At 51.9% G+C, this 23,922-nt stretch overlaps 8 protein-coding genes across 8 annotated transcripts; 4 read left to right on the top strand and 4 right to left on the bottom strand.

Annotated features, from left to right (window-relative positions):
- Positions 1-2,252: 2,252 nt before the first annotated feature.
- MAM_02799 (Aha1 domain family) lies at positions 2,253-3,425 on the top strand (the record flags this gene model as incomplete). Its single annotated transcript, XM_040821598.1, has 4 exons — positions 2,253-2,475; positions 2,538-2,614; positions 2,695-3,350; positions 3,407-3,425. 4 exons carry the CDS (start codon positions 2,253-2,255, stop codon positions 3,423-3,425), a joined length of 975 nt encoding a protein of 324 aa, XP_040680167.1.
- Positions 3,426-3,802: 377 nt separating this feature from the next.
- MAM_02798 (palmitoyltransferase swf1) lies at positions 3,803-5,190 on the bottom strand (the record flags this gene model as incomplete). The annotated part of the gene is made up of 3 exons (XM_040821597.1): positions 3,803-4,801; positions 4,878-5,031; positions 5,102-5,190. 3 exons carry the CDS (start codon positions 5,188-5,190, stop codon positions 3,803-3,805), a joined length of 1,242 nt encoding a protein of 413 aa, XP_040680166.1.
- A 619-nt stretch (positions 5,191-5,809) lies between these two features.
- On the top strand, positions 5,810-8,084 carry MAM_02797 (Homeodomain-related protein; the record flags this gene model as incomplete). The annotated part of the gene is made up of 3 exons (XM_040821596.1): positions 5,810-5,932; positions 5,995-6,315; positions 6,375-8,084. The coding sequence occupies 3 exons, from the start codon at positions 5,810-5,812 to the stop codon at positions 8,082-8,084; spliced, it is 2,154 nt and encodes a 717-aa protein (XP_040680165.1).
- Positions 8,085-8,331: 247 nt separating this feature from the next.
- MAM_02796 (Nitrilase/cyanide hydratase and apolipoprotein N-acyltransferase) lies at positions 8,332-9,361 on the bottom strand (the record flags this gene model as incomplete). The annotated part of the gene is made up of 2 exons (XM_040821595.1): positions 8,332-9,207; positions 9,317-9,361. 2 exons carry the CDS (start codon positions 9,359-9,361, stop codon positions 8,332-8,334), a joined length of 921 nt encoding a protein of 306 aa, XP_040680164.1.
- A 498-nt stretch (positions 9,362-9,859) lies between these two features.
- MAM_02795 (uncharacterized protein) lies at positions 9,860-11,678 on the bottom strand (the record flags this gene model as incomplete). The annotated part of the gene is made up of 7 exons (XM_040821594.1): positions 9,860-9,999; positions 10,056-10,326; positions 10,374-10,430; positions 10,477-10,698; positions 10,751-10,968; positions 11,018-11,509; positions 11,591-11,678. The coding sequence occupies 7 exons, from the start codon at positions 11,676-11,678 to the stop codon at positions 9,860-9,862; spliced, it is 1,488 nt and encodes a 495-aa protein (XP_040680163.1).
- A 4,551-nt stretch (positions 11,679-16,229) lies between these two features.
- MAM_02794 (Helix-loop-helix DNA-binding domain protein) lies at positions 16,230-17,685 on the top strand (the record flags this gene model as incomplete). Its single annotated transcript, XM_040821593.1, has 3 exons — positions 16,230-16,690; positions 16,764-17,595; positions 17,623-17,685. The coding sequence occupies 3 exons, from the start codon at positions 16,230-16,232 to the stop codon at positions 17,683-17,685; spliced, it is 1,356 nt and encodes a 451-aa protein (XP_040680162.1).
- Positions 17,686-18,592: 907 nt separating this feature from the next.
- MAM_02793 (xaa-pro dipeptidase app) lies at positions 18,593-20,180 on the bottom strand (the record flags this gene model as incomplete). The annotated part of the gene is made up of 2 exons (XM_040821592.1): positions 18,593-19,863; positions 19,946-20,180. 2 exons carry the CDS (start codon positions 20,178-20,180, stop codon positions 18,593-18,595), a joined length of 1,506 nt encoding a protein of 501 aa, XP_040680161.1.
- Positions 20,181-21,215: 1,035 nt separating this feature from the next.
- Positions 21,216-23,266, top strand: MAM_02792 (G1/S regulator; the record flags this gene model as incomplete). The annotated part of the gene is made up of 3 exons (XM_040821591.1): positions 21,216-21,650; positions 21,726-23,069; positions 23,129-23,266. 3 exons carry the CDS (start codon positions 21,216-21,218, stop codon positions 23,264-23,266), a joined length of 1,917 nt encoding a protein of 638 aa, XP_040680160.1.
- Positions 23,267-23,922: the final 656 nt, after the last annotated feature.

Below are 23,922 nucleotides of genomic sequence, written 5' to 3'. Positions count from 1 at the left end.
CGGTGGGGAGAACTCAGAAGGCGAATCCCAGCCCCAGCTCGGCTCGGCTTTGACCAGCGAAGAAAATGTTGAAGATGGGGTAAAAGCTCGTCAACCAGTACGTAGCACCAACCGGCCACAGAGTTCCGTCGGTAGCACTGCTTTTCAGACGAGCCTCCCTTGAATGCTGACCACATTGACCATTGCCGTGCTCCGTACTCTGTAATGATGAGCTGAGGGGTGTGGGAGAGGGAGATTCCTCGCACGACCTTGACTGGTCGCCTGTCCTGCAAACCAGTGTTCCATCTGACGCCATCACACGAATATCCTCTGCAATAAGACATGGACACCAGCACTATACTACTACGTTCTGTAGTCCATGCTCGGTAATTTAAATAGTTACTCCTCCACAGATGAGCCAGCCAACGATGCGAATATGTTTACCGTGCTGATACAACGGGCGGGCGTCAATTTCGCATCGTTTTGCACCGCAGTTTCCCGCATGGCTATCATGGCTTTCTTGTCGGACATGGTACCGCGCGTTGCCAAGTAGCTTTCGCCGCTCTGGCCCTCGGCCGTCGTGCGCAGTCGTGGCATCAAAGACAGCCGAGACAATTGTGTCTTGTATCCTCTCGTTATTTGGGTGGCAGCCCTGGAGCAACAATGCGCACATCACGCCATGATCAGCGCCTAGTGGGCGTTGGCTGGTTCTCCATCCCGGCTTGTCGTTGAATGTTGCCCATGTTCCAATTTGTCCTCCCTCCCGTGCCTAAACATATGAGCCATGATGAGTCCATGACCCATGGGCACGATGCAAGAGTCAAGGTCATAACTTACATACCCCCAGGCAGAGTAATCAGTCCCAGCCTTTCCGTTGGCCCGTTGCATGGTGAGGATGCAACGTTTGGGCTTGCGGGGCTCTTGGTCGTGTGGATGCCTCATCAGCAATACTGTTGACTGCTTCATCTTCTGTCTGGTTGCAACCTGACCGTTATTAATCTCGGGCCAGTTCCTCCGCAGGGGACCAGACGCAGGAATTATGGCCTCATGATTGGCCACATCCTTGTCAATGCAGATGCAAAGACTTGGAGTTGGGCGCTTAGTACGGAGTACTAGCGTCTTTTGCCCTCGAGGTGGATATCGCCGTGGTAATTTTGGGGTCGTGATATTAGTTTTTCTGGTAGCTGAGGATGCCGTTCATCAGGTCAAGTCTGCATACATCTCGCGCCAGCAACAGTCAATTCGAATCTACACCCACTTTGCGTTGGCATCTCGCACCATTGTCGCGTCGTTGCACTTCTAGCACCGGACACTTCACGTCAGCGGTCAAAGCTAGTCAATGTCGAGCTGCGATGGCTGCAACGAACTTGCTTAACACGGATCCCATCCAACAAACTTCTTATTGTTGCAAAGTGACCAGTCGAAGCTGGATTTTTCGGACCATCGATCCTAACGACAGTTTCCTGCCTGCCGTTTCAACCAGCACTCGTACTGATTGATGACACATGGCAATCGCAGGCGAAATCATCCAGAGTCTCCTTGCTATTGACGTCTCGGACAACGACGGTCATCATGGCCCTTCCATTTCCATCGTGCCGGCACGAATGAGTTCGTCAAAAGTCGCATGAAAGAAAACCTGAACAATAAAATGTCAGTCATTCCCCATACTATACCAGATAGACATATTCGATTTATCTCAACGAACTAGATGTTTCACGACAATGCTACCATTTTCTTCAGAGTACTCTGATCTCCCTCGTCGGGTCATCAAGTTGGCAGGAGTGGAGCCCACCGACATTGAATAACGCGACCCGCTTTTTTGCTTGGATAATGAAATATGGTGGGGACATCCGGCTCTCGGAAAATTCTACGAGGTTCTGAGCTTTGCAACATCGACATCTCAAACGTAAACCTTTTCATTCCACGGCACCAGTAACTACACATCTTCCTTGCTGCGTACCTGCGTCTGTCAATCTACCACCACGTAAGTACATCCGTCAATTTTCCAATGTACACGCATCATCGACCCCCTTCCGCCGTCTCTTGTGATGATACACCAGCTGGCACCAGTCATAGAGTGACTTGTACTCCCTTCATTGATGACCAACATTGCTGTGGTCCAAGACCATTTCTGATTTTTGAAACTGTGGATTTATTTTTTCCTTCTTCTTGATGTCTTTTGTTCTGGCATTTCGGGACTCTTTGAAGCGCAGAAGCTAACATGCAGATTGTGCTCTCCTTGCAGCTATTGGCTCGCGAAACGGATCACCACGATGGTACTTCACAACCCTAATAACTGGCATTGGGTGACCAAAGATGTCACTGCCTGGACGAAACAATGGCTTGAGGACAACCTTGACCAAGTTAGTGCCCAAAAAGGCGACGTAGAAGTCAAGATCATCGAAGTTGAGAGCGTAGAGGGCGAAGCCGAAGTCTACCAGAGGAAAGGCAAGGTCAAAACGGTCTTTGACTTGGAACTCACCCTAAGATTCACTGGTAAGGATGCGTGAATGTGTAGTGTGCAACAGCAGTAGAGCCTTGGCTTACTCTCGTCGTAGGATCCGCCCCCGATGCGGAGAAAGTATCCGGCACAATCAAGTTCCCTGAAGTCCAGCCGGATATCGAAGATTATACGGTACGTTTTTGTCCGCGTCTTTGCGATGCTTCATGAAAGCCGAAGTCGCTTGCCGTGCACATCACTCATTCGCCGTCCAGTTCGAGGTAAAACTCGAAGATGCCGTTTCAAAGGAGAACGAGCCCGTGAAGGAGCTTGTCAGCAGCCAGCTCGTGAAAGAGCTGGAACAGAAGATTAAGCTGATCACGTCTGTCCTTATCGAAGAGCACGGCAAGGATATTCAACATGCCCCCGGTTCGAATCCTTCTAGCGGATTTTCGACCCCGAAGATTCACCCTCAAACTTCTTCACCCAAGCCCACAGAGCATCCCAGTGCTCCCACGAGCACCTCTGGTATTGTCAACACAACAACGGTTACGGATAAAGAAGAGTTTCGAACCACGGCCGACGAGATGTATCAAACGTTTGTTGACCCTCAGCGGCTTGCGGCCTTCACCCGCTCCCCTCCAAAGGTTTTCGAGGGCGCCAACAAGGGTGGAAAGTTCGAATTGTTTGGCGGAAACGTCTCTGGGGAATACCTCGAGCTTGAACCAGGAAAGAAGATTGTCCAGAGCTGGCGTCTTAGCCAATGGCCTGCTGGCCACTTCTCCAACCTCCATATCGAGTTTGACCAAAATAATGTTGACCACGTTACAGTGATGCGTGTGCAGTGGAAAGGCGTACCGGTCGGCCAGGAGGAAGTGACCAAGAGGAACTGGCTGGAGTACTACGTAAAGAGCATCAAACAAACCTTTGGGTAAGTAGATCAGTGGCAGTAACACAAGGTCAATTGTACTAACAGATGGTGAACAGATTCGGTACCATTCTGTAAAGAAGTTCAAAATTCAAAAGGCAAAATGGACACGTGACATCGACACGCTCTAGAAAGGGGGTACGGGACAACGGGGTTAGGCGTCTCTGCCATGGTGGCGGATGAGCTGGTAGCTACTGGTTCTTGTCTTGAAAGGTCTAATCAAGATCTAGAAGCGTGTGGATTACGACGATCACGAGCGATGTTGATGAGACATATTTGAAACTATATTAGAAAGTAGTATGGTGTATTCAGACTTGCGCTTTCCAGCGAAGCATAACGCCAGGTCCATTGTCCAACCTACATCGTATTACACAGACCCAATGTATATGACAAGACGAGACATGTCTGCCCTCGAAAATTTTCCGCCACGGCCCTGGCTAGCATGCAACTACTCGCTATTTACTCTTGGAGAAGTTCCTCCGCATCCCCCGTTCAGATGGCGGATCGTCTGCCCTCACCCCAAATGCGCAGTCTCTGACAAAAACATCTCTCAGATTATGCCAGAGTCCTAAATCGTAAAGATTTTCCACATTTTTCAACTTCCACACTCTTTCCCAATCGCCCTCGCCAGCTAGCGCACTCTGTGCCGGCGGAGGTCTCCCGTCATCTGTTGCTGCCAAAACCATCTCCGGTTCAGCCGGCCACCTACGACAGATGGGCTCTTGGACGAGATCCCTCTCTCGCTTCAGGGGCATGAGTCGACGAAAGGCATAGCCATCTTCCATATCGTCCTTGTAGACGGACCACTTGAACGATTCGTTTGTTGTTGTGCCGCAGTACACAAGATACATTGTGTATATGACAAGACCCCAAACCAAGGGGGCGCTCAAGGCGGCCAGCAGCGTCGTGGCGCCCAGACCGATGTTTGTCTGGATGCCCCAGCCCCAGATGACAACGTACATGGCCCATCCGTGCTTCAACGGCGACCATGGCGACCAGTCGACGACTTGTTGTTTAATCGACGAAGAGAGGAGCGAGGCACCGAGAAGACCGCCGTACGTGCACAGAACAGCGGTTGAGACGAGGAGCAGTATGAACCAGTGCTGATTGCCGTATCCCACGCACGAGTTGATGAATATACAGTGGTGGTCGGCCTTTGCTACGCACCGCTTGCATAAACTGCAATGCTTTGAGCGCGGTGGTTTGAGGAATCTACAAGTTTTACACGCGGCCCCAGGGTGGAAAAGCGCGTGGTCATATGGGTAGAGCGACATGTGGTAGGAGTGGTTTTCCTCGGTGATGTAGCCCGGGTTGGTAACGCAAGACAGATAGAGGAACAAGTAGGGGAGGACGACGGCGATGATGACGGTGAGTTTGGTGAAAGGGCCGAGGCGGTGCCATGTAGACGGGAGATACAGATATTCCCCGCCTATCATCAGGGCGAGGAAGAATATCTAGAGACAATGAACCATGTTAGTGTTTGTCGTCGCGGGAGGTGACATGACGGGAGTTGTGGTCGTTGATGCGTACAACTACAGTTGGGTGCCGCTCATGCATCACAAGGTCCCCGACGCGAGACAGGGACCTTGTGACCCTTCCTGAGGCAAGTCTATTGTCTATAGACAGGAGCGTGTTGGGGATATGGATCCATATCAGACGGTGTAAGAGCCCGATGGGGGTTCGTCTGAATCAGGCAGCAATCAGCGTTGAGTCTCACAGTAAATGCGCGTGAAAGCCAGGGTCGAGCTGCGCACCGAAAAATAGGCAGTCTCCCGAAAAAGGTGACGAAGACAGCGAAGCTCACGACGAAAACAAACGTCAGCGCCCATTTGAGAGAGATCATGATGGGCCGGGGGCGGCCGGGCAAGATGGCCAGCTACAGGCGACAGACGGGCGTGACAGCCTCGGCCTGGGCATCAATCAGGTGAATGATGCGACGAAACGGAGCAGGCACCTGGGTTGTAGCAGTGTCATCGCAGCTCGTTGCGAATCATGGCGGCCTGGTGTCGGAGGTCTCGTGAGCGTTGCTCTCCTGAAGGTGGAAGTTTGCACGGTCAACTGGTCCAAGTTTGAACGAGTTGACGATGACCTCGCAAGTACCAACGTACCTTGGTTCCCTGCGTGGGTACTTCAGTACCTAGGTACTTGTTGTGGCCCCTTTGCGCCAAAGAGCAGGCGTGACCCACGTGATCGCGCGACGACCGTCACGCGTCCTTTGCCTTCATGATAGCCGGCGCACAAGGTTTGAAGGAAAGCAGGACATTTCTTGGAAATTGCACCTGACCTTTCACGATGAAGCAAGAGCGCCTCTTATACCCTTGATGCGGTGGCGACTATTCGTCGCAAACATATCGGGTCATCGCCTACAGCACCTTGGACGAGGCTCACAACTCCACGACACGACGACATAAGCGTATACCGAGTACATTGCACGACGTTTCGCCACGGCTGATTTCCCCAGAATGTCTCGGAGCGTCACCTACAATGGCGTTGAAAGCGCCACAGGAGGGACTATTTTCAAGGACATGGTCTTCTGGGTTGCTCAGCGAGTGCCGATGAGGAACACCATTCTCAGCCACATTACAGTAAGCACGAGAATGAGTGTTGTTACTGCTATTAGGGGCTTCCCCATCTAACCAGCTCATAGAACAACGACGGTAAAGTCGTGCCACTCGAAAAAGATGCACATATTCTCATCGCGGATCATGCCAGGAAGGATGCCCCCCCAGACTCGTATTCATGGAAGTACATCACCGAATCTGTCGAGCATGGGTATGCACAGCTGACGGATCGGTATCGTATATTTGGCCACCCAGAGACTGCCAGCGTTCATGTTGGTCCCAGCGCGCCGGTGAAGCATACGCGAACTCCATTCTCCGCTGCTGACGATGCTGCCCTGGCAAACTGGGTGTTGACTCACGGTCAAGGTCGCAACGGCAATAAGATCTTTCAAGCTTTTGCCGAGACGGTGGGTTTCTAGTCTCGCTAGCTCGCTCACAGTACAGTCAATGTACTGACGAATCGAAGCATCCTTGGCATACGTGGCAGTCTTGGAGGAGCAGATTTGTCAAGTCTTTAGCAAATCTCCCCATCGCGGACCTTGAGAGGCTGGCCATGTCTGCCGCAGACTTGGCTGTCCAAGCCACAAAACCTGCCACTCGGCCAGCTTCTGACCAAGCTGGTCCAAAACGACAGGCCGAACAGCTACCCAAACCAGCACGAACCCCCGGAAAGGCACCAGCCAAGCAAGTAGTCCGCACCTCTCGGCTGCAGGCGCATCAACCGACTTCTACCAGTCCCGACAATGTCCAAATCACCTCTGCATCTGCAATGAGAAAGGAACGGCAAGCTGAGAAGGCACCCATTTCGTCAACAAAATCTGGAGAGAGCGATGTCGATACCCAAGAAACAATGAAGGGTGAATTCTACGCCGATTTGCTCATCTTCGCCGAGGAAACTGGAGTCGAGTTCGACCCAGATCCACGTGTTGGCGATAAAGTCGTCGATTTATGGGATTTGAGTCGGGCGGTCGCTGTACAAAAGGTGCCACTAGGAGAAGTGGATTGGATAAAGGTTGCCGAAGACTTGAAATACAACTGGGTGGAAAACACTGGCGTAGCAGCGGAACTGCAACAGTGCTATACGGATAACCTGGCGGACTTTTTTGAAGCCATGGCTGGCTTTGCTTCCAACCTCGATGAAGACGTCGAAGATGAGCAACGCTCCGGGCCCCTACCTCCCGAAAGTGATCCCCTGTCACCCAACCCCCCTCAACGCCGCAACCAAAAGAGGTCTTTGGATGATCACATTCCGCCTGGGCTAGAAGGCTCATCAAAGCGGAGACGACTGAGTCGCGACGCAGAAATACCATCAACACCGGATGACATAACAGGTGTTCCGACGACGCAGTCACCCAGTGTTATGAAAGCCAAGCAGTCACGACAGGCATACTCTAGCTCTAAGAAGACTTCTGCCCCATTGAAACTGCCTCGTGCTATTGAGGATGAAGAACTTGACGATGATGATGAGGCTGAGGCCCAAGTCAGACGGATTCCACAGCTGGACGCCCAACAAAGCACGCTCGACGTGACACCTTCACAGCAGCTGCGTTCTGAGGCTTTGGACGTAACCCCCATTCCATTAAACTTGGGAGAAGGCCGTGGAGAGCCAAACGAACAGTGGGCTGGCGGCGCGGGTTCATCTCAGGAACTGGAGGTTTCAACTTCCAAGAGCAAGGCAACAAGCCAAGTGAGCAAACGAACATTGCCTGCAAGTTTCATGTCACCTCTAAAGCGATCATCTCCCCAGCAAGCTGAAGCAAGAGCCCGGCAACCGTCAGCGTCCGTTCGAGAAGACCCGGAAGAAGAAGAACGGAACAGCCAAGACATACGCTACTGGATGGAACACTATGAGTCTCTTGGCTACTCGCGTCCCATTGTCATCGAATCACTCAGGCGCACCACAATGACGCCGGGCTGGCCCACGAGCTTACTCCTGGAAATGCTGAAGAATAAACAAGACGTGCCTTCGAATTACGAGGGAATCTGGACCGACCGTGATGACCAGAGCTTGCGATACGCGGACGCTGTCAAGGCTCGCCGCAAGTCTTCTGCGAGCACGAGGGCGTTGAACAAGGCGGAGAAGGAGCTTGATCGGATTGTACACAAACACACCCAGGAAGCGGTCGATCTCAGGCGGCGATTCCTGCGGGCGCAAGCCAGCATGCGCTGGGATTGATCGGCGTTTACTCGTTGTAGGCCTGGAGGCCTCGTTTGGTGTCCTGAGACTCGATTGCACAAAGCAGCAGACTTTGACATTGATTTGTACACGATAAGTCATGTAGCGCACACACGGTGTGGCCGTCAATGCTGATAGGTACCCTGTTGTCCACGACACTCTGATACTGTTTGTCCCCCTTGCGCGACGTTGGTTACCCATCCAGAGTCGCAATGAATATCTCCAACCATCTCGCCACTGCCCTCCCTCATGGTAAACGATACGGCCCGTAATGCCATCCCTCGCTCGCCATATCTCGCCTGACCTTGTACACACCCTCGGCCACATCCAGCAGTGCCATGTCGACGTCGAAAACCCTCATCTCCTCGGCCGGGCCCATGGACCCTCCGCCACCCAGCCTCCCTACAATCGGTACAGCAACCTGGCTCGCGCCGCAAAACGTGTTGCCTCTGCCGTCCCTGCCGTTCGTACTGCCCTTTGGCGCGCCGCTGTTGACGTACACTATCGCAGCCGCGTTCTCAAAGGCCCTCGTGATGCAGACATTGTCCAAGATCATCTTTTCGCAGTCGGGATTCAAGCTCGAGCCCTCGCCACCGTCGTCGGCCAACCAAAACGACGGGCTTATGATCATCTTCGCACCATCCGCCACAAGCGCCCTGCACGCCTCGGGGAACGCGATATCCCAGCAGATCAGCATCCCCATCCTGCCCCACGGCGTGTCGAACGCGGCGTGCGGCGTCTCAATGTCCGCCGCCAGGTGCGGCCGCTCAGGGTGCCAGAGGTTCTTCTTCTGATAGCGGCCGAGGATGGCGCCATCCGGACCGATGAAGTAGGCAACGTTGGCGAGGCCGCTGCCGTTGCCGCTGCCGCTGCCGCTGCCGGACGACGTCCCGGGCTCAAGGAGCGTCCCTGGGACGATGGCCACGCCGAGCTCCCGGGCGAGCGCGCGGTACTTGTCCAGGCATGGCGCGGACTGGGCCGCCGTCGAGGCGAATGCCGCGGCAGCGTCGGGCACCCAGCTGGCGAGGTGGTACTCTGGGAGGACGGCGATGTTGGCGCCCTGCGAAGCGGCGTCGCGGATGTAGGCTTCTGCGCGGGCAAAGTTGGCCGCGGGCGCCAGGGGCTAGAGGGGCGATGCGTTGGCGAGGCATCGTCGTACGTGAGAAGACGAGGAGGGCGACGAGCCGGGACGCTGACGTGGGCGCGTGGTGGAGGTCTGGGAGGTCACGTACCTCGGAATAGAGCTGGATGGCGGCCACTTTGATCTTTGCGGCCATTGTCATTCAGTCTGTCGCTCTCTTGCGGCTTTTGACCACGTCTTGGCTCTTGATGAATGGCTGGAGCTCGAATTGTCAAGGCTGGGCTCGTCGGGCGCCGACCATGTAGTGCGGCTTGCACGACGAGCACGAGCGAGTCTAGTGGCTGTTGTGTTTCTCCACTGATGAGATGGCTTGAAAAGCACACGATTCCGAGCCATTTGATATTGGATGCCGTTTAATATTGATTATCTTGGGAACAGCCTGTACACAGAACGCCGCTTGATGAGCAATGCCAATGCGTTTCGTGTACTCCGTACGCTTCCATCAACCCCAGGCTCGGGTCACCTCACCCCTATCAGGGCACGGCCCGAATAACACATAAACGCCAACCCAATCCCAGTTGTCAAATGAATCCGGCTGGGGCATGCCAGTTGTAGATGAGTGTGAAGAATATTGGACCCGTCTGGCGAACCAAATCCCATCCATGCTCAAATCCCAACGTCGCCGCCCAGCACATCAAAAGGTTGCCGAATCACCATTCAAAGTTTCGTTAATATGGCCACTTCTTGATGTGAAATTCCCGGCGAAAAACAAATAGTCTAAAATCTCGCTCCCGTGATTGTTCGCAAACGCCATGAAGAACCCGGCGATTTCGCCTGCCGGCTTGTAAGTTGGGGCTGTGCGCGTATGCATCTTGGCATTTACTACTTACCAGCGCCTAAGAGTAATATATTTCGCGAGACCGACGGTTGAAGCCCGTAAGATCCGAGGACCAGCGACGCAGCTGGACAAACTATATACGGCCACCAGCCAGCCAAGCCAGTGTCCGTGAATGACGACCGCAGACTACCCATGGAAAGTGAGGCTGCTTCAAGCGATGCCAGTAGGTCAGCGGTCTTATTCTGTGCTGACTGGAGCATTTCTTGGTGAGCTTTGTCTTTATCAGCCACCAGGTCTGCTAGAAGGTTCAATTTCTCCATTCCCTGTCAGAGTTAGACAAGCACAACACAAGCAAATTCGTGGCTCATACTCCGTGAACTTGTTCCTGCTTATGCATCACAGAAGATAGTTGGCTTTCAGACTTGTCCTATCCCAAATTAGGATGTTTCCTCAGCCAGAATATTCGTACTTACTAGTTGTGCCTGCAGAGTGAGTGTTGACATTGCGACGGCTGTCAACATCCTTGTGACCTCATTAGCATCTCGGTGAATCTGCATCGCAGCCACTTCCATTGCAGTCTCAAGTGATTGAGCACGTTCATCTTCTCTCGATCTCATCATCTGGACTACTTCTTCCATCAAGAGTTGGAGAGACTGTGCCTCGCTCAAGCCTTTTTGGATGACAATTTCGGTTTCCTGGGACGTGTTAGCTTCTTACTCGTAAATAAAGGCTTTTTCATCAAATTACTTTGGATTTGGTCAAAATTGAATTGGTAATGGCCTGTTCAAAATACTGCAAGCTTGTGTTGAGTCCCATTACGTGAGCTGCCAAAATCTTCGCCTTGTCGCTGGACTCTTGGAACATTTGATCGAGCTTGTTGAGCCGATTTTGTACTTCGACTTCGGCCTCAGTTGCGAGTTTCTCGAGGATATTTGCAAGTTTTTGATGGAGGAAAATATGATGATCTGGACAATTAGCTGAGTTTTTCTTTTCAAAAAAAGCTTAGGCAAATACCTTTCTCGCCGTCTACTCGAGCAGCCTCGCAGAATCCAAGTGCTTTGTGCCGATAGCTCACCCATGTGCTCCAAGCCGAGTCGGATCGCGCCAGGCCTTCGAGACAGTCATCAATCTCACTAGTTATGACATGGAGCTCTGGTTTGGAAGGCGATGGGAGACTTGCCAACACTGGCTCCCGGAATTTATGGCACGCTGGCGGGATCGCAAAGTTGGCTCTCTCCAAGTCACAAATTGCTAAGCTGGCAGCAAAGAAGTCCACGAAGTCTCTTGCCGCTCTTCCAGTGTTGGTTATCACCGTCGCATCATTTCGTCCATCCAGAAGTTGACAATTATTGACCAGCAATCTGGCTGCAATTCTGTGACAAAAAGGCTCCGACTCCAATTCTTGCAACTCACTCAGTGCCGTTGCATAGACACTAGGGTTTGCGCGGCTTGCATAAAGCGAGGGAGGAGAGTACTGCGATGCTTCTTCGGGATGCTCATCAACTTCTGGCTAGCATTAGTATGAATCATCAGCATTTGACGACGAAGATATGTACTTGCTGTATTTTCGTTGCGCACCACGCCAACCCAAGGCTGATGTCATGCCAGTCAGCGAAAGTACAACAATTCCTAGAATTGCTCCATTGCGCAAAATGAGCCCTGTTGGCTTCGGCATCTTGAACGGCTTATCGACGTCAGACTGGTCATAGCATCATGACATGGCTACTCATCTGCTTCCCACCTCGTCGATACTAGAGCTACGCAAAAGCCTTAGAAGCAAAAGGAAAAAAAAGAATTGGACGCGTAGAATAATGTGCGAGCTTTGAAAAGGTCCCCAGTGCACACACTAAGTAGAGAAGGTGCGACCATGAACAATTGCCAGTTGGCAAAATGTTGCTGTGCGCGCACCTTCCTATTGTGAAACTGCGAAAAAAAAGAGTCGAATGCCAGTATTCTCTATTGTTCAACTCAAAATGAGAGGGATGGTCTTGATCCCTCCAAGCATATGTCATCCATCCGCCCGTCTCACATGACTATGGTCAAGTCTTTCGAAGATTTTATTTCCATCTCTCAACTGGACTAATACCCTCCGGCGATCCCTGGGATCAAGCTTCTAGAATGTGAACAGGCATCACCCGATCGTTTTTTCGACCCAAATATCACCACGGACAACAGATGACACGTTAAGCGCACGGATAATAAGCTCTGTAAACAACAAGAATTCGTCTGTAGCAAAATGCCTTTCAGGGCAGAGGGTGTTGCCGCCATCAAACCCTCGAAAGGCTTCTGGATAACACCATTGGACTGAGCCTTGGAGAAAAGAAAACACTGCGGCTTGAATCCGTCTTCCTAGATAAGACTTGGTCGGCATGGATGATTCTTCCAGCAAAATCTGGACCACCGCGTCGTTTGCCAGAAATTATGGATCGGGAAGAAGAACATCTTCCTTGGTCGGTCGAGCAGAAAGATTTTCAGGTACGACGCGCAAGCTGTCTGGAAACACAGTAACCAAAGTTGGGCATTTCCCTTGTCAGGGCCTTCTCGTTCCTCACTTCCGGCTCTTCCACCAGCTCCCGTCAGACAATGCCGAGCAAGTTTTGCTTGCAAAGAGACGAAAAACACCCAGAAAGTCGTGTTTGCGAAATCAACAATGCCAGTGGAGATGAACGAAAGTGCAGAGCGTGCGATCATTTGAGTCTCTGTGTCATACTTGAACATAGTTCCCTCGCCAGTAGGCGCTCTGTGAGTCGATGCAGCACTGGATGGAATGCGACTGCTTGCGAGGCTGTTGAAAATTTCGCCCAACGCGACCAACGCGACGGTGACGCAGATGCGGAGAGGACCTGACGTTGCATGCTGGCTATATCGGCCTGGACGCGAAATAAAAAATTGGGTCTGATGCTCAGTTATTTGGGCATGGTCATTTCTGTTCATCTAATTCAGCACCGGTTCCCGAATTCCGTTGACACAAGCATCGAACCGGTCGGTGTTTGAAGGATTGATTGTTGGTATTGACATTGACGGAAAAGCTGGTCGACGTCCAGTGAGTCAACATATCGCTATAGCTCCGACTACTGCTACACTACAGCTACACCATCCAGGTAAAGTGGTATTTACCAGATGTTAATGCGGCTTCAACGGTTGTTGTGTTCGGATCTGCGCCCCCCGCTTCCGGCGACTTTTATTTCGGTGTAGGTGTGACAATTTCCCATGTACAATGCACACAACATAGCTAATCAGCTCTTCAGCCTACTACTGGAGACGCGATTTTTCATATCTCAAATTTCTGCTTCGTCGAAACGGACGCCCAGCTTTGGTTTAGCTTACATACTAGTAATACAAGTCTGTCAATATGACAGATGCCAGAGACCCGCGCGGCCTTAAAGGTGGAACACTGAAGCGCGGAGGCGTTTCTAATAAGGCTGGCTGTGGAAAAATTCAAGTCCGCGACAGGAAACTACAGCTCGAACATCTCGGCCTCGCTCGCCGTTGCCCAAGACTGTCGTTCAAGGCGGTTTCCGCAGCGCAGTACCGACCAATGTTCTGCACGCTCAGATGGTTGGCCAAACTCAAAGCACTGGTACTTGGTACAGATTTTAACGTCTGGACTCATGATAACGCCTGTTATTAGACAGCTGTCATTGGGGCATGATTTGAACCTTCAACACTTGTTAACAGCTCTGGGAGATCTCTTTTGAATTTATGGACATTTCTCGGAGTGACGACATCCCATGATGAGACGATTTCCTTTGCAGAAAACCACAGTCTTCGAAACATACCGACGGGTTGGCTCAATTTGCATTAATTGGTGGAGCTGGGTGAAGCCGACGACGCAAATACACACCGTTTAAACCGTACTCAGCATCAGTATCGGCGACTTGTGCTCCTATCAGGATTACCACAGAAGGCGGAAATGTGCACGCAGGTGGACAAAAGATGGACATGCGGGCACGTCGGATACTATCAAGTCAGACGGTGTGATCGACTGTTCAACGGTTGCAAGGGAACCTCTGCCAAGCATGATATCATCGATGAGCATGAGGTATGTAGTGACTGCCAGCGCCGGCAAACACTCCCGAAGCCCCATACGGCCAAATAGGTTGTTCAGGAGCATATAAGAAATAGGATAACGCGGTATACTTCTGCGTTCATCATGCAGCGTCCTCAGCGGTCACAGATTGACATGGTCCTCTCTTTTATTTTCTCACTTGTGCCGGTTTTGGATCACTTTGACAGCGGAAGCCGGGTTTTGATGACAAATTTTATACCAAAACATCCATATCTTGGCTGCTGGTGGATGGCAATGATGTGTAGCTCGCCCGTCGGTTCGGTTGCTTAATATAATCATCAGAAATTCGGAATGGTGCCTTTGGGGATGTGTCACCTATAAGGACGTAAGGAGGGCCAGAATCGCCACGTTCTTGTTGATCTCACTATAATGCTTTGGGTAAAACGGCATGACTATATAGCATATGCCATATTGGAGGATCATTATTCGACATCCGCTTGCTAATTATACCCGTTGACAAATCCGGAATATCAAGATGACGGATATTGGGTGGTAAGTCTCCCCTCATATTTTGTTGCAAGCCGATGTACTATGACATATGCTGGAAGGCCCCGCCTGAACATGTTCGTCGAATAAGTCCTAGGGAGAGACAAGTAAGTATCTGTGATGTCCACGACTCTGGGCTAGGTCGGGTCTTCCCACACGAGCGCGGCTGCGTGGCTGCGATGTATGGAGTTTGCGGGATAAAGTTTTCGGCCAGACCGCGTGCCAGAATAAACCAACTACTAATCAACAACACATGTGCACGTTCGGAGCAGCACGGAGTACAGATGAGATATATCATATAACCGCCTAGGGAGCTGCCCTCCAATGGGAAGGACAAATTCAGTAAGAAATAGCTGGAATGTGACAGGTCTCCCACCGCCAAGTTGCAAAAGATGGCCTGTTGGCTGCATCCCGGACAACTGGTAGAGACTAGACCACCGGACGAAAACCTCGGACCAAACATTATTGAACCGGGCGATACGATATAGGGGGGTTGGTGCGGTGCGGCGTGGTGAGGAGACGTTGGTTTGGTGTTGATGTTGAGCCATTGCCACGCAAGGCAGGGCAGGGCCAATCAGTCCCAGGGCAGAAGACTCTGGTGTACAGGGAAGGGCCCACCCTCGTGGCGACTTGATGCAGCGGCTTGCCTAATCGTACGATTCTCCCACTCAAAAATGCATGGGCCGGATTCAATCTTGTGGCTCTTTGCGTCGGGTTGCCGCAGGTATGAACCGTGGAGCAACCTGATGTCACGCCATTTTGCCATTTTGGCAACGGAGGGGAGGGCGTGCGGGATAAGAAAGAAGGACAAAAAAAAAAGGCACGGAGTACTGTATCGACTGGGGAACCCAAGCCGGGAGTCGCCGAACCCCAAGCTGCTCTGGCCAGAAAGTGTGTGCTCGGGCGACGGCGTGCAGTGTGCAGCGTGCAGTGCAGTAGTACTCCGTACCGACGATGGCATGGCGGAGGTTTCTTGTTTGGCAGTTGACGAGATACGGTCCACGGATAGGCCGGCTGTCTGTCAACCAGGCTGGTGCATTCACTCTTTGGAACTCGCGACCCGCGACTCGCTGCTTGCCGCCTACTGCCTACCAGGTACTCCGTACACCAGAGCGGAACGGACTTGGCCAGCTGTTGGTTGAAAGAACCTTGCTCCGGGTTTTGCTGAGCACCTCTTGACGGAAAGCCCGACTTCTCTCGATGCCAGCTTACCAGCTGACCAGCTGACACTGCTGCGGCCAAAAGTCATGCTGTGTTTCCCCTTGCAGTCGAAAATTCGGGAAAGATTTGCCCCGGCGATTGGAATTGACGCGAACCCGGGCTTTGCTTTAAACAAAGGCACCGACCGACTGCCGAGGGCAGGACATCGCGCAACCGAAGCCTCCAGCATTTGAAGCCATTATCAACGCCACGCAACCGCTTCATGTCCTCGGGGCCAAGCGCGGCTACTGTCTTGCATATCTCACAGTCAAGATTGGTCAGAAGAACAAGAACGAGAAGAGAACGGCGAACCGCACCAACAATAGCAACAACAACCGAGCCAGACCCGACGACGGCAAACTCGCATCCTGCTGGCCACCATCCCCATCAACAAGACACCAACTTCCTTTTCCCAAATTGCAATTTCAATTTCATCCACCATTGATTGCGGTAGCGCGCCTCACCGTAACAATGGACGACAGTGTCACTAGAAAGCAATCGGCAGGCAGCATGGAACTAGACCTTTCGTCTTCCCAACAAACATCCCAGCCCGCACAAGATACGTCAAGCTGCTGGGCGACATCGACGGCGTCTGCCGGAATGGGTGCTTTTGGCTTCACATCCGCGCCTCCTGATATGTCGATACCATCATTCGACCCAGCGATTGCTGCATTCGCCGACATGGCTTTTACGCCGCCCCTCCAGGCACCATCGTCATCCGCTTTTCCTGCGGAGAAGAACACAATGACAAGCTTACGGCCCGATTCAATTCAAGCTCGGTACTTTCACGACAAGAAGAGGATCAAGGTCGAACCGGATACCTCGGCCTTGGATTCCATAGATTACTGGGTATCATTTGATGACGATTTGGACAAGATGGGTAGCTTTGAAATTGATTATTCCAAACGACCTCATCCACTCGGTCAAAGCGGGTAAGCCCCATCAAAAAGAGCAGCCTTGTGCAAGACGTACTACTGCAAGCAAAGACTGAACAACAACAACTAGACCTGGCATAGTATGCGACTCGATACCTGGCCTTGGTAGCGGACTGTACTCTACCTCGACCGCCCCATTTCGAGAAGAAGACTTTTTCGACGACAGTGCCTTTGAGCAGGCCCTCTCAGACGACGAGGAGATGCTCGAATCCACCGCCAAGCCAGGAGAGAACACGACACAACTAGAGAATACATCAGCATCACAACAAGCCATCAACAATAACGGGCCGCTTTCTATCAGGTCTCAAGATGCGAACCGTTTTGAGCCTGGGCCACGCCCACGGCTTGAACCAGCACATAAAGATGTATCCAAGGAAATGAGCCAGACCTACCCGCAAGGCCCGGAACCCGACGTCGATGAACAGCGACGCTTTCTGGAAGAAGCGTTGCACTCTGGTAGAATTCCTGGGGCTCTGATACCACCCAACGGGTTCGAAATAGGGTTTGGTGCTGGCATGGGATGTAGGCCACCGCAGGAATTCATGAACCGGCCGTTCAGCCCGTCGGGGAAGCCTGCAGAGAGTCAAAGTACTTCAAGAGGCACCAGCAAAACGCAAACCGGCGAGGTGACGGATGAGACGGCATCGAAACAGCCGACCACGAAACGGCCAACGACAACAAGAACAGGCTCTTCGAAGAAATCAACCACAGGAGGAGCATCAAAGCCTCGATCTGCGGATCGAATAGCTCACAATGATGTCGAACGAAAATATCGAACAAATTTGAAGGACAGGATTGCCGAGTTGCGCGCAGCAGTACCTTCGTTGCAGGCTTCTGGAGGTGACGGAGACTCGGAAGGCGGCTCCGCAGGTGGTCAGCAAAACGCCGCCAAAATTAGCAAGGTGAGCTTGATTTCTGTATACCAACAGGAACCCGACAGCGTTTCTGTCCGCCCCTTCTGCTCGATCGCTCATGACCCGCCGGAATCCTAAGCAGCCCAATTTTGGCCAAGTAGCTAATCAAACCGCGCTTTCCCCGCGTAATTCCGATACAGGGCACTGTCTTGACAAAAGCAACTGAATACATTCACCAACTCGAGGCCACGAACAGGAACATTATGCAAGAGCACCAGCAGCTCGCGCGAAGATTACAAGCTTTCGAGACACTTCTAAATAGCACGGGCAGACGAACCGACATGATGATGCCCAATCATAGCATGACCCTATTCGATCCTAGAGGTTTCTGCTAGACCACGCTGCACCCACGAGTCAAAAAGACGACGTCCGACCTTGGTTTTCCAAGGGTGCGAAGGGTGCAAAAAAATAAATGAATAAATAAATAAAAAAAAAGAGGGAGAGGAGGTTTAATTAACAATGTGAGGCAAAGCACAAAGCGTCACGGCACTAGATATGGCACGCAAAACTGAACAGGAACAACAAAGGGTCATTGGATTTTCGTGTCTGTGCTGACTACAGACGGGACAAAGCATCGGCATGCAGGCGTTTGGTTTCGAGGCTTCGTTAATACCGCATCAATTTCTGCGTGTTTGAAACGTTGGATGAGTTTAACGAACTGAGTGATATTTTAATGCGTCCTCTGGAGAAGGAGGATAGACCTCTCCCATGACAGCGACTGTATAAAACCACTTATTACATATTTCACCGCTCGTAAATATATGAATCATACATACTGGACCGACTACAGTCATTCTCACTCAAGAAATGTTGCGGGCGGTGTTGGCGTGGCTTGCAGGTATTGCTTAGCGGCACATCAAATACATCAATGGCACGGAAATGTAAGAACTGAATAAACTTTCCCCCTCATATCTTGCACGCTGTAGCCTCCTGGCGATTCACGTCTGAGCATGTTGCAGATCAGCGTTTTGCTATTTTGTACAAGTCATCTCAACGCCTCAATGTCATCCACCTCTTTCACGGCCTCCGTCGTCAGGATGAATGGCGAATCATTGTCAACGCATATACTATCCTCGATGCGAATTCCCATGCCATGGAAGTGCTTTGGCCACCTCTCGTCGCGTGGCACATAAACGCCTGGCTCGATGGTGACACATTGGCCACGTTTGAGAACCTCTCGCCGACTAAAGCCGGGGCAGTCATGGACGTCGAGACCGATGTAGTGGCCGACGTGGTGGGGGAACAGCTGGTCGATATTGTGAATGGACACATCGAACCCGATGCCCCTGAGCTGGTCGACGAGGCCGCGCGCAGTGATGCCGTGAATTTCCTCGAGCGATAACCGGGCGCTTTCGCGGCACAATGAGACGCTGGTGCGCTGGACCTTGAGGACGGCCTCGTAGAGGTCGCGCTGCGCTGCACTAAACTTGCCGGATACAGGCCACGTCCGCGAAATGTCGGTGATGTAGGTGCCGTACTCGCCGCCCGCATCGACAAGCACCAACTCGCCTTCTTTAAACGTGTTGTTATTGACAGTGTAGTGGATACAGTTGGCGCGTTCGCCGCCCGCAACGACGGGGATATACGCGGGGCCGTCGCAGCCGTTGACGATGAACTGGTAGTCCAGGAAAGCATGGAGGTCCTTTTCCTTCCTCCAGCCGTGTCTCATGGCCGCGGTGATTGCTCGCCCAGAAATCTGGCCTGCCTTGCGCATATTGGCTACTTCAGCGGCGCTCTTCACCACGCGCAGCTTGTTCATCACGGGATACAGTGGCGTCCTAGGGGGATGCGATGAGTCTTTACTAGAAAGAAATCTCCACAAGGAACCTCTGCCTGCGTCGCGGACGGGTTGAGCGTCGGCATATACGGCCTTGGCGGACCGAAGTATATCTGGCAAGAGGCTGTCTACGCCGTCTATTGAGTAGGCTGCGTCCGCGTTGAAAACGTCCTTTGCCGCTTCGACGCCGTTCCGATAGCCGTTCCACTGTTCCTCCTTGGGATCTTTACGCTTGACAAACATGCTGAAGCTGTAGTCGCCCGAGTCGGGGCCCGTCTTTTCAATGACGGCAACAGCGTCGTCCTCCTCCCATCCTGTTAGCCAGAAAAAGTTCGACTCTTGTCTGTAAGGATGGAAAACAGCGCCAGATTTGTATTGGAGGGAGGCAGCGTGAAGCACTGCCACGCCTCCCTCCGACATGGAATTGGCGAGGGCTGCCCTTCGATCGGCATATTCTTGGGCTGTAATGCCAGGCGTGACTGTTTTTTCGAGACAAGAGGAGTCGCAATCAGCTACAGCTGCAGATGTGGCATTACAGGAGAGGGAACAGGAGAAGCATACGTTCGCCGGCTTTGAGAATGTGGGGATGAGTCTCGTAGACAGGCTGGCCAAACTTCAGGTCAGCGGCAGGCACGGTAGCTGCGCTGTAGGATCTGATTATTCGCTCGTTTGCTGCAAAGGTCGCTCGAAGTGGTGGGCTGTTTGTAATGCCGCTCTTTGCAAGCCGTGGAGCCCGCGTGGACAAGGCGTTGCGTGGAGGAAGAGAGCTCCGGAATGATGATGGCGGGAACTTCATTTCAGGGTTGCGGGACAGAAAAAGGACTGGCGAGGAATGACGGTTGCATATTCGACAAGAGCGGCAGAGGGGGAGTGGTAGTTGGAAAGAAAAATAATAAAGAAAAAGAATGCACGCCGATGCTAACAGAATGGTCAATCTGCGGTTGCCATCAACAAGTCAATCGTGTTGATGGAGGCACAGCAGCACGAGCTGTGATTCAGCCTTGCATCTGTAGTTGGTGTGAGGTTGTGGCGCGTGACTTTGAATGTTTGAGTTCATATGTTCATGCATGCACTCGCTAAGCTGCGAAAGTTATGCCCGCCTGCACAAGCCGGCCTGTATGACACACTGGAAGCGGGTTGTGCCATGCTGGAAGATCTGCTGGGGCGATCAGCTAACCCCCGGTGCCGCTTATAGCTGCCCTGGAGGAGCGGGCGATTTAGTGGCCTGGCTCGGCTAAACAGGCGCTGAAACATTTGACTGCGCAATGTGTGCATAAGTACTCCAGTTGACCAGTTGACTGCCCGTTGCTGGTTGCTGGTGAGGCGGGTTGGCCCGTGCGTGTTTTTGGCAGCCTCGCCGAACCAGGCATAGCGCTGTTATGCCAAGCGCGAGGGCTCCATCAACACCACAGCTGAACCAGCACGACCTCTCTCTTCAACCCGCACAACCTCGTTCCCTCCCAAGTCCAACCCCAACATCAACAACAGCTGCGGTTGTTCACAGGGCCCTTGTTTCCTTCTACAAGGCTGCACTCGATTCTTCAATGTCATTCTAACATATTTACATCTTGCCCGTGAGCTCGCAGATCTTGACGTGTATTGCCTCTACACGTCGCGTGCTCGACACGGACCGGCTTACTCAACTTGGCGAGGCGTGCCTAGCCCCTCCCCGGCCTAGGTGATCTCTCACAACAACCTCCAGCTACGGTTGTCATCGCCAAAGCTTGCCGCATTTTGGGTCACGCTCTGGTCGTGGAGTTCCAGAGCATGTTGATTGGGAAGTTTTATGGCTGCCATATCTCTATCTCCCACGCCTGCTCCCATTGCGGCCATGTCCTCGAGGCGGGTACCTCTGACGAGTAACCCCAATGTTGCCAACTCTCCATTAAGAGGACCTTCTTCCCTGCACGCGTTCGCAAAGCAGAAAAGGTCTTACGCCAACATTCAACGCGAGGAGGCTTATGGCCAGCCTCCTCCCGTGAAGAAGCAGGTCCTGGACAATGGTACCCAGCGTGCCGTTCGTTCTCCTTCCAAGGCATCCCGTACCCAGGTGTTAGTCCAACGGGCCAGCACGCGTCCAGTTACAAAGGAACGTGTTGCAAGGGCTACTCCAGCATCGACAAGAACTGTACAGGATGTGGACACGGAGAAGGAGGTGTGGAAAAAGCACCACCGGGCCAAATTCCCGAAGATGGTTTTCTATTTCGAGAGTATACCCGATGATATTAGAGCAAAGCTGACCAAGCGAGTCAACTACCTCGGTGCAGTATGCTGACCCATCATGCCAATCGCCGCTGCCGTTTTTAAACTAACGTCCCTTTTTCCCCCTTCAACCTTGTAGCGTCAAGAGCCGTTCTTTTCTATCGATATTACCCACGTCGTTACGACTCGGTCGATCCCACCCGAAAAGTCTGGAACTCAACATGAGCACTCTTTGGACCAAGAGCAGCGGGAGCCAGAAGAGCAGCCACAAACTATCAATCCGTCTCTACTGGATCGAAACACAGCGGCCGGTCGTCGAAAACTCTTGTTCGACTTTCAACAGACACAGATACCGTCCCAACAGACCGATGATCCAACAAGGCGAACCAAAGCCACCCGCAACAATGATGTTCTTCACAAGGCCCGAGAGATGGGGAAAAAAATCTGGTCGTTAGACAAGTTCCAAAACATGCTTGCTGTTCTGTTGGAAACGGAGACCCAGGCTACGACCTATGCATCCAGAACCACAAGCGTTAGAAGTCAATATGGCATGACAAAAGGCTCTCACGAACCCAATTTGCTCCAACTATTGCACAATGAGCGTCTCAACGGGCCTTCAGATCGTGATCCGACGGCAGTGAACCGAGAGCTGGCTTACTTCAAGGGTCCCTATATCTATGTGTGGGATATGGACGAAAAGTACAAGCCTGTCATGGTTCGCGAGTACGCAAAGGCCGCCAACAAACAAGACGGCGAATGGCCGCAATTTCGAAGCGTTGGCAATGGACGCTGCCCATTTGTTGAGGAAATTGACATTCCAGATAAAGAACGTCGCAACCGTGAGCGAGAAAAGGATGTACGGCCTGCTAAAAGAGAGGACCCAGTTCCGATTCTGAAGCCTCCAGAGATTCCCATGCCAAAGCCAGTCACTGGAAAGCGAACCTTGGCAGAGATGGAAGACGGCCAGAACCGTGTCAGAACGGGTCTAGCACTGGATATCTTCAACCCAGCCAAGGCAGTTCTCTCTAAGCAGACCGAGTTGAAGTCGCAGAACGCCTTTACTAGTCGGGCTGAAGGTACCAGATTGTTTGCCGGCGAGCCGGTGGCTTCAGGAATGCAGCCATCGAATGTCACGTCAGCCATTCGTTCTCAAATGATTTCATCCACATCTGGCATCAATGGTAGCAAAGCTGGGACCAGTAAAGAGGTCCACGGTCTCCAGAGAAAAGTACTTCAGAAATCCAAACCAGCTTCTCACGATGTTAGTTCTCGCCGTTTTGCAGAGGTCTCCATGGACGTCGCATCTAGTCGGTCGACAACCATGAGTCGACAAACATCCAAGGCTGTTCAGCCTGCTGATGATGAATCGCAAAGGACAGAGGGCAGGGAGAAGAAGTTGAATTCGCAGTCTCTCAAGAGCAAGCGAGACTTGAAACCTGGTTACTGTGAGAACTGTCAGGATAAGTTCCCAGACTTTGATGAGGTTGGTTTGTCCAATAAATTGTTTTTGGGCCCCCAGTGTCTGACTCCTTCATCGATTAGCATATCTTGTCACGGAAACACCGCAAATTTGCTGAAAATGACGATAATTGGACCGAGCTAGATTTGTTGCTCGAGCAACTGAAGCGAATGCCAAAATACACTGGCGCCGAGTCCGATGACGAAGATGACGGGTGGTAATTGACGAGAGATTACAAATTACACTAATACACTCCGTGGCATTTCCGACACCTCGCACACCAGAGAAAGAGTCCTAAAACCCACATCGCCTGAAGCTCAGACAATCACCTGACGACGACTTCCTTGATACTTTGCGCCTCTTCACGCTCGAGCTTTGGCTCCATGCAACTGGCATTTCTTTTTGCATTTCAATCAGATTCCCGCTGCAGCATAAAATCCGGATGATACCACTTCCTCGACGAGAAAAGTTGAGACCAGAATAATCCCTCACTAGCGGTCTTTCTGATTGAACTATTTTGCGATTTTTTATATTCACTTCACTATTCCTTCAATTTGCATCATGAAATTGCATGCAAGTCGGCGCAAGCGGCATGGCTAGGCATTTTTAGCATTTTCGCTTTTTTTTTCCTCTACTTTTTTGGAACGTGACATCATGGCAAGGCGTTTTTGTCTTGGTATATTTATATCTAGAGGAGTAGGACTATGGACGGGAAGACGACAGTAAACAAGTCAGGGTGGGCATATTTTGGAATGATGTGTATGGTGAAAGCGAGAAGGGATCATGGTCGAGCGTTGCAGAAGAAGCACAGTATTCTACAACCGTGGGATATCGCCCGGCCGTACATATACTTGTTACTTGATATATATGTACCTTG

The sequence above is a fragment of the Metarhizium album genome (assembly GCF_000804445.1).
Source record: "Metarhizium album ARSEF 1941 chromosome Unknown scaffold_5, whole genome shotgun sequence".
Lineage (NCBI taxonomy): Eukaryota > Fungi > Ascomycota > Sordariomycetes > Hypocreales > Clavicipitaceae > Metarhizium > Metarhizium album.
Note: the sequence above shows the minus strand (reverse complement) of the source record. Positions and strands in the feature narration are given on the sequence as shown.